Source organism: Pundamilia nyererei, unplaced genomic scaffold, assembly GCF_000239375.1.
Source record: "Pundamilia nyererei isolate P.nyererei 1_Seehausen unplaced genomic scaffold, PunNye1.0 scaffold00002, whole genome shotgun sequence".
NCBI classification, from domain to species: domain Eukaryota; kingdom Metazoa; phylum Chordata; class Actinopteri; order Cichliformes; family Cichlidae; genus Pundamilia; species Pundamilia nyererei.
Window position 1 is genome coordinate 8,270,594 of NW_005187403.1, and position 8,700 is coordinate 8,279,293.

General features: G+C 42.1%; 2 protein-coding genes across 2 annotated transcripts in view; one reads left to right on the forward strand and one right to left on the reverse strand.

The window, feature by feature from the left end:
- The first annotated feature begins 315 nt into the window (after nucleotides 1-315).
- klf4 (Kruppel like factor 4) lies at nucleotides 316-4,244 on the forward strand. Its single transcript, XM_005720406.2, has 5 exons — nucleotides 316-641; nucleotides 772-883; nucleotides 1,580-2,435; nucleotides 3,002-3,172; nucleotides 3,554-4,244. Exons 1-5 carry the CDS (start codon nucleotides 637-639, stop codon nucleotides 3,727-3,729), a joined length of 1,320 nt encoding a protein of 439 aa, XP_005720463.1. The 5' UTR covers nucleotides 316-636; the 3' UTR covers nucleotides 3,730-4,244.
- Nucleotides 4,245-6,746: 2,502 nt separating this feature from the next.
- The window catches only part of rad23b (RAD23 homolog B, nucleotide excision repair protein), a 14,525-nt gene continuing 12,571 nt past the window's right edge, over nucleotides 6,747-8,700 (reverse strand). Inside the window, exons 6-8 of the mRNA XM_005720537.2 lie at nucleotides 8,563-8,660; nucleotides 7,504-7,689; nucleotides 6,747-7,276 (exon numbers count right to left, since the gene is read on the reverse strand). Coding sequence (XP_005720594.1) covers nucleotides 7,163-7,276; nucleotides 7,504-7,689; nucleotides 8,563-8,660 — 398 coding nt within the window. The 3' untranslated portion in view covers nucleotides 6,747-7,162. The remainder of the gene's footprint in view (nucleotides 7,277-7,503; nucleotides 7,690-8,562; nucleotides 8,661-8,700) is intronic.

Genomic DNA, 8,700 nt, shown 5'->3' on the forward strand with positions numbered 1-8,700 from the left:
AGCTAATGAAACGAGGCCCTAATATCACCTGCTCACGTCAGGTGACTCTCCAGTCGTTATTAACGAAAGTCTCAGGTATTCCCATGTCAGCCGTGTGCAGAATTTAGAACAACGCGGTTCTTCAACCACATTTCGCACGACTAACAAAAAGTAAGGAGAGTCACGGTTGCTATGAATACAAACAAACTTCTCTCTCCAATCTTTCGCTCTCCTTGCCTCTCCCTCCAGTCCCCTCCCCTCCTCCCCCTTCCGCTAATGTTTTGTTGCCGGGGCGACAGAGGCGGTTCCCTTCGCTCCAGTGATTTAAGACGAATACCTCTCACGCGCTTCCCTCAGTTCAGACTGCCGGTCCCTGCATGGCAACAGGAGCAAGGGATTCCCCCCCTGCCCCGTCGCCCCAGTCTATCTTCCCGTTTAGCATCGTTTCAGCTTTAAAAATGCAGCAGCCCGGCAGCTTTTAACCCGTTCGCGGTGGCATGTCCTGGAACCAAAGTGTAATGCGCGACGCGGAGCAGAAACTTTAAAATCCGGGGGATATTCAAAGCAGTGCAGCCGCATCCTCAGAAGAATCTTTTCAAACGGGACTCCACATATATATACATTTATATATATGTGTGTGTATATAAACTCTAAGCGATGAGGTGTGGACCTGACAAACTTTTAATGACAACATCTGACTGACTAACATCTCCTTGTTGGACTACAACAGCCTGCGCTCGCCCCAGGGATCAGCCCGCGAGGATTTACGTTATTTTTCTGTTTAAATTTCAGGCAGCCTCCAAATGACGTCGAGATGGCATTAGGTGGAACCCTTCTGCCCTCCATATCCACCTTTGCCAGCGGCCCCACTATCAAGAGTAAATCTATAGGAAACGCCAATTTAGTGAGTATCCTGTGGTCACTTCATATTATGCGCGCATGGAAAAAAAAATAGCACTGTGTGGGGTAAAAAACAAAAATAAAAAAAGCATCAAAGAATTGGGTGCAGTGTATTTCTAGCGTGTTTGTTTTTCCAATGTGTCTCTCCCATGTTGTTACACTACAGCCAGGGCTTGACACCACGCTCCAATGGGGCGTGCACCAGTTTACACAGGCTGCTTTAGCGTGGAGACAGTGAGACATGCACGGGAAGCGCACATGGGTTACTGTATTGCTGCGTGGAGAGCATCCAGCTCGATTACCTTTCCAATTAAATGCAGTTCAAATTCAAAATATTGAAAGGAAGATTATTCTGAGTCTGATCATTAAAAAAAGGGCCCACTCTTTATTCACCAGATATACCTGTGCCAATTCTCGTGCTTTCAGCTACAAATCAGTATTCTTGGGAAGTGCTTACAGCCAAGGACACTTTCTGCACCACACTCAGCTCTGTAGCTAAGCTGTCATAATAATCAGTCTCCATACTGCAGATCCAGGTTCCCTTCACTCTAAATTACCCTGTTTTAGGGCTGTTTTCAAGCAGGACAGACAGGATAAAACCCTAGTGTGATTTTCTTGACTCTGTGCCTGTAAAAACAGCAACATGACACAAATGATCAAATTGTGCCAGCACACTCATAATTGCCTAACTTTCCCGTAGAGATGGAAGGAGGAGTTGTCCCATCTTAAGAGATCCAGCGTGCCAGACGAAAGCAGCTGCCCCGACCCAGACCATCCCACTGCCACCAGCATGTCCAAGAAAGACACAGAGCTGGACCTGGACTTAGACTATGACTTTATTTTGTCCAACTCTATTCTGCAGCAGCAACAACAGCAGCAGCAACAGCAGGAGGATGCCATGGCATGCACCTCTGCCCAGGGACTGTCTCCTTCCCCTGGGTCTTTCACCTCATCTTACCCTCTCCCTTCCCCTCAGGGAACTGCCAGCGAGCTGCTCTACACCATTCCAGACATCAACGATGTTTCGCCCTCTGGAGGCTTCGTGGCCGAGCTCATGAGACCCGAGCTGGATCCGGCTTACCTCCAACCCACGAGCCTCCATGGGAAGTTTGTAGTCAAGACAACAATGGACATGGGAGATTACAACCAAAGCATGAATGTTAGCAAGGCCTGTGTTAACGCTGTGTCAGACCCAACTCCCTCACGTGCCTCGACGACCTTCGCGTGCCACAGGATAAAGCAGGAAAACCCCAGTAATTGCACCATCTCACAACCCATGGACCTACACCTGGCTGGAGTAAACTCCCATGGACGAGGAAGCCAGCAGCAGCAGCGTCCCAGCCACTTGGATCTTGGGTTCCATGGCAGAGGGCGCTCCATGACAAACAGCAGGTTATCCTCATCCTCTTCCCTCTCCCCGGACCACCCCTTGAGCCGGGAACACCAGGTGTTGGGCCATTCCCACTCTCAGATCCCTCTTCCTCCCCAGGGATACCACCATAGTTCGCCACCGGGATACACGTCCTACGCCCAGACATCATCCATGCAGTACCAAGGTTAGAGAGCATTTATTATAATAGAGAGTTCTTAAAACTGTGTTTTCTTAAAATCTGTCTAAGAACACAACTTATACAGAGTCAATGGTTTTAAACGAGCCATTGGTTCAAAGTATTGCACTTAAAAGGATCTTGTCCTCGTAAAACTCTTTAAAAGTCTAGCCCGCATACAGAATTTGAATTTCTATAGAATCTGTGTTGTTTGTTACTTTAAACATTAAAACGAACCACTTCTCTGTTGTGGTGGGGTTTTTTTCAATTAATTGTGGCACTGTGCAGTGTTTTGCAGAGAAGTATTAAAGCTTTTAGAATAGCAGCTTTATTTTGCACAGGCCTTTTATATGATTTAAGAGGGGCTGATGTTTTCTGAGTCCCTTCAAAGTTCGAGACAGAAGATACATTCTTTTTAAACAAATATTGAATTTTTATGCCTCTGTTATATCGGCTATAAGCCTACCCCACTGTTCAGTGACCTCTGATATAGTTATAAGTTTTCTCTGCTCATGTGGAGTATGATTAGGGACCATGATAACAGTTATTGTCACATCTGTTTTTTGACTCCACAGAACCCCTCATGATATCTACTGGTGACTGCATGCCGGAGGAGCCAAAGCCTAAACGTGGTCGACGGTCCTGGCCGAGGAAGAGAGTGGCGACACACACGTGTGACTTTGTCGGCTGCGGGAAGACATACACAAAGAGCTCGCACCTTAAAGCGCACCACCGCACACACACAGGTATGCAGATGGGTGTTTGACGCTTCTGGCGTCCGCTTACACTAGTGTTAGCTTTTAGCCTTAGCACGCTCTCATTAAGCTTATTCTCTTATTTTCGTGATAGTTTCCTTGTTGAACATCACTTGCTCATTATGGACAAACATGTTTGAATAGGGGCTGGAAGGGTGGGGGCTGGGAGGGGGACTTGTTTAGCAGGTGCAGTAAAACAGGTTGATACTGATCCCTTTTCAAATACAAACCCCAGGCCGGATGGTTTGGCCTTTACACACTAGCTGCAGGACAGGATGGACCTCTTTTTCTCCTGAATGTGGGGAAGGCTGGGCCATTTTTAACCTCAGGGCCAGTGCTAACCGCTCTGTGTGTATTGTGTTTCCATCAAAGGGGAGAAGCCTTACCACTGCGACTGGGAGGGCTGTGGCTGGAAGTTTGCGCGTTCGGATGAGCTCACCCGCCACTACAGGAAACACACAGGCCACCGGCCGTTCCAGTGCCAGAAATGCGACCGGGCGTTTTCAAGGTCAGATCACCTAGCTCTCCACATGAAGAGACACTTATGAGACTTGGATGGTCGGTGGATGAAGGCTCCAGTGGGCGGGGAAGGGGACATATATGTACGTTAGCAGAACCCTGAACAAACCTGTGACCTACAGTTTTTTTTCTTCTTTTAAACCACGATTTGCCTTCAAACTGGCGTCAAGCAACAAGACAAGCTGTGGTGTTCATGGCAAGAAACAAAAATGAAAGAGCGCTGGATCTTTAAGAGCCAAGAATTTCTCTCAAGACTGATCCCGTGCTCGCACGTTGTGCAGGTGACTCGACAAGACCTCTCAGCCAGGGTTGTAAACTTTTTTATGAAAGGGACCAAACTGGAATTTGTGTTATTTAACCGACAAAACTTGGAGGACCAGGTGCCAACTGTTTTTTTGGGGGTTTTTTCAAACTGGAAGTGTATTTTTGTCAGGGAAACCAGGAGCAACAGAAAAAACATCTCCAGAGGCCTTCTACCAGCAACATGTCTTCATAGGCCCTGTAAACGACACACTGTACAATTAAATACATATATATTTATATACACATTTCACCTGCAATGCCATTGATTTCAGGTACAATGTTAATTTATACAGAATGGTGCTCAGTGACTCTGAAGGGTTTTTTTGTAATAAAAGGTACCAAAGATTATACAAAAAGGGTGAAATGAAAAAGTGCCATATGGTTTTTGTGTTTCTTGGAAACCTCTCTTCCGCAATCTGACTTAAATCAGGTAAACACTTCATTTTTTTTAAAGGTGATGGCAATCTTCAATGCACTGCAGCTGCAAAGTGCAATAATTTATATGAGACGCTTGTATTTTTGTATTGAATGAATAACTCTGAACAAATCTTTGTTTGTTTATAGCCAAAATATGTAATATAATCTTGAACTTTGTACATTTGTAAATAATAATTCTTTGTTATTGTTTTGTATTTTACATTATAATAAAATGTATTTGGTATAAGAAGAAAAATCTTTATGACCTTTATGCCATTTCATTGACAACCTTTGATATCTAAAGACATGAACAGTTGGCAGGATGAAAGACATTAGTCCTATAAAAAAAAAGTTTTACAGTAGGTTGAAGATTACCGCACTGACCTCTGTGGTAATGGTGAGATCACTCCAGGCGACCTAACACAATGTTGCCGTTAAAAAAGGTTTTCAAAAGAAAATTCACTCCTACAATGTCGCACTTCCATGGAGTTCTCTTTCCACCTGTCAGGCGGATGAATTGGGAGGACAAGTGAGTTGGTGGCTGACGTTCAAGGGTGACACCAAATCTGACACCGATGTGCACAATAGGAGTACAAGCACTCAGATATGCTGCGGTGAGATAGATGACCTGAGACTTACAGCACTGAAAAGAGCTCAGTAGAAAGGTGATGTTGCTGAGCCGTTAAGGCTCTATACCTATACTGTGCAGGCCTCACAGTGTGACCTCGTAGAGATTTGGACTATAATAACCGTACTTATTTTTATGTATGTCAAATAAGTTTAAAATACAGATGGTGATCATTTTTAGATATTTAAATAGCCCTTCATTTTGACAGGGGACGTCAAAATGTAATAAATCTACCACTGTATCTAACACTGGGTTTGCAACAGCTGTGTTATTTATCACTAAGTATTTGGATTTGTAGCGTGATGACATTATAGCACCTTGCAAAGAATTTTATTAAATTTATCAAGAAAGAAAAAAGTAATTTACATCCTGATAAGAAAGAAAAGGGTAAAAACATAAGAACCCATGTATGAGTATTTACTTGTGTATTTAGATGTTGACACATTTGCTGTATAGTTACATTTATTAAAGTGGCACTTGGCAGGTGGGTGAAGCCTGAGATCAGATGTTGTGGTGAAGCAACGATAATAACAAAAACCCATAGAGACTCACCTTCAATTAAATCCTGAGTGAATTTGTACTGTGGCCTCCATTGGATTTGTTTTCTTTGAGGATTACGTGATCGCCTGAGTGATGCTGCTGTGTCTCTGAGGTTTACTGCTCTTTGAGAGTGTACAGCCTTTGAATAATACAAAATTTTTATTATAATTTTTTAACAATATGAATTTATAAGATGATTCAAAACATCACATACTGATTACAGGGAAAAAGCATCCTATAGTTAGGACATTATAGCATTCTTTAGAGACTTAAGTACCACAGCACAGGGATGACAAGGGGAAAAGAAGGATGTGGACCATGCAGGTAGCATTGCTTTCCATTTGTTGTGAGTGGTAGCCCCCAGTCACACATCTTCAGGCTTGGAAGTTGGAAATATATTGTGGTCTATGTTGCCCCCTATAGGTTTATTTGGTTCAAGCACAGCACGATCCCTTCAGAATCTCCCTTTTAATTAAGAATTACACTTCGTAAACCAGACGGCTATAATTGCAGGTGTCATTTGTAGTGCTTGTTGCTACAGAAAGAATATGCTAATTTTCAATGTCTTTTAATTCAGCATTTTAATGACTAAAGTGTCAAACGGATTGTGGATTTCTTGTGTATGTGTGTGTTTATTTATTTTTTACTTATAGATGTAAAAGTGAGTATACACATTTATTAACAGCAAAAAAGCACTGTATTACTTCTCCCAAAGCTTTGACCCTCTTTATACAGTGCTCTGAAAAATCATCTCCTCCAAATGTGGTACAACTGGTTTTCAGGCGTTTTCCTACACCAGGCCTGGCAAGTTCGGGAACATTAACATTTTCACATTAATAAATGAAAAACTGGATTTTGTATTTATTCAAGTTACCTCTAATATTACATTTGTTTGATTATTTGAAAATAAAAAAATAAAAAAAATAAATCAGGAAGAAGGCTAATACTTCTCCATAGCACCACACATGTTAAAATGCATGCATATCTATCCATCTATGCGTATTGCAGATTCACCAGTTTAGTGTACCCTACTCGGACAGGCTCCAGATCCACCTCCGAAACACAACACTAACTCAGATAAGCAGTTAATCGTGGTGTTTTTTTTCATGCTGAAAAACAAAGATGAATAAAATAAATAAATACAAACAAAACTCCACGTTGCTTGTGTTGAACACTTTAATTTTTCAAATCTCCATTTTAAGTCAACTCCAAAAATCAAATAAGAGTGCATGAATACTGTCAGAACCTTTCAGATGAACCCAGAACTCATCTCACATAACAGAAAAAAAACTTAACATAAAACATACTGGTCTTAAGTATAACAAATAATAAACAGATTATTTCTGATGCAAAATTATTGTAATTTAATTTTTACTTCATTTTTAACCAATAACAAACAAAATCCTCCCCTCGTACAGCAGCCACCAGCTGATAAAGATCCAGTGTTACAAAGAAAGTAGAACGTGGAAGTGGTGAATAAAATAGTTTTTTTGGAAACTAAAAGGCTTATTGTGCACATTTATCAAAAAAATCTGCAATCAAAACATAGAGAAAGTGGTATGAAGATGGCTTGTTTAATCCTCATCAAAGTTCTGTTGTAAAAGGAAGTTGGCAGCCAAGTTCTCATTCTTCTCACAAGCAAAGTAGGCTTGTATAACAAGTCCCTCTGGAAATCCTAAGGCTTTTAGCTGGAATCAGAGAGTCATAGCTTAAAGTTAGTCAATCAATACGTTAATACATACTCCCCAGTCAGTAATATCCCTTCATTTGACATTTTGTTGAGTAAATGTTGCACAAATGTGACATGTAAGGGAAACTGGTTCACATAGATAGTCCACCATGTTTGGTAAAGGAGCCTTGAGCTTTGCAATTATGGAAAATGTGTCATGTGTCATCCATGTGTCGTTCTCCTCACCCTCTCAATGGCCTCCTTCTCCTGTGGTGTGACCTGGATATAGTTCATTTGATTTCCGCCGCCGCCGCCGCCGCCACCTCCTCCTACTCCTCCTCCTCCTCCTCCACTGCTGCCACCTCCTGGCACTGGCTCTGGGACGGGTTCATTTAACATCTGAATGAACTGCTCTTGGTGGCTGCTGATCTCCTAGTGTGGTAGATAAAAAGAAGACTCCATAGCAATGGAAACTCTATACTGCAGAAATAAATAATACATTAAAAATAAAGACTACAAATGATAATTTTATAATTAGAAAAAAATAGGTGATTAGGTATAGTAGTTTCCTAGAGTCACAAGACTCGCAAACACCAAGGGTCTAAAGGTTTATTTGCACAAAGCAGCTGGAATCTCATGAATTTGCTGTGCAGTCACACAACTCAACACAACATGAAGCCAGAAAGTTTCACTTCTAAAATAAACAAATTAAAAAAAAATACATATTTTCTGACTTAAAGTCAATTTGTCTGCGCTCCCCTTATAAGTAGTCTCCTCATGGCAGCACTCCACTACTTCCAGCGCTTTTGCTACTACAGCCCGTGTCACAGTTTAGGTGGTTTGAGTTTAATGTTCTTCCTCAGACACCCCTTTATGCTACAGGCTACAGCAGAGCTGTATGTTTATAGTTTATAGTTAGAGACAAATTCATGCCGTAAGCTCTTTGTTGCATTCTTAACTCGATGAACTGACTCAGACCTTGGTCATCCATGGTGAAGTGGTGCAAGTAATCAGATTTGGAGTCCTAGGACGCGTACTAAAAACAGAAACTACTCTGGAAACGGTCCAGAGGTGCCTAAGGAGACAACCTGGAAGGGGAGACAATCACTCTACAATTTGCTCTCAATGTAGAGCAATTTTGATATAATTTTTTTTCTAATCTTATGGTTAAACTTGTTAATATGCCAAGTTAGGAATGAACTGATCTGATATATGGACAGTATATCAGACTATTCCCCACTTGAAAAGCCAGATTAGATATGCTCACAACAGGCTGAAGCAATTCTTCATTTCTGTGTTCCTTGCCAACTGTGAGTCAGCAGCAGTGTAACAGTTGCTGGCAGGAGTGATACTGGCAGCACCGGAAACGTGCTCGTCATCTCCGAGCATGATGTGAGGAGAGCCTTCAAGAGAGTGAACACCAGGAAAGCAGCAGGACCAGAC

Bases quoted from the DNA above. Each gene is read 5' to 3' on its own strand.
- klf4 (XM_005720406.2), top strand. The intron at 2,436-3,001 runs GTTAGAGAGCAT...TTGACTCCACAG, and splicing joins ATCATCCATGCAGTACCAAG to AACCCCTCATGATATCTACT. The intron at 3,173-3,553 runs GTATGCAGATGG...TTTCCATCAAAG, and splicing joins GCACCACCGCACACACACAG to GGGAGAAGCCTTACCACTGC.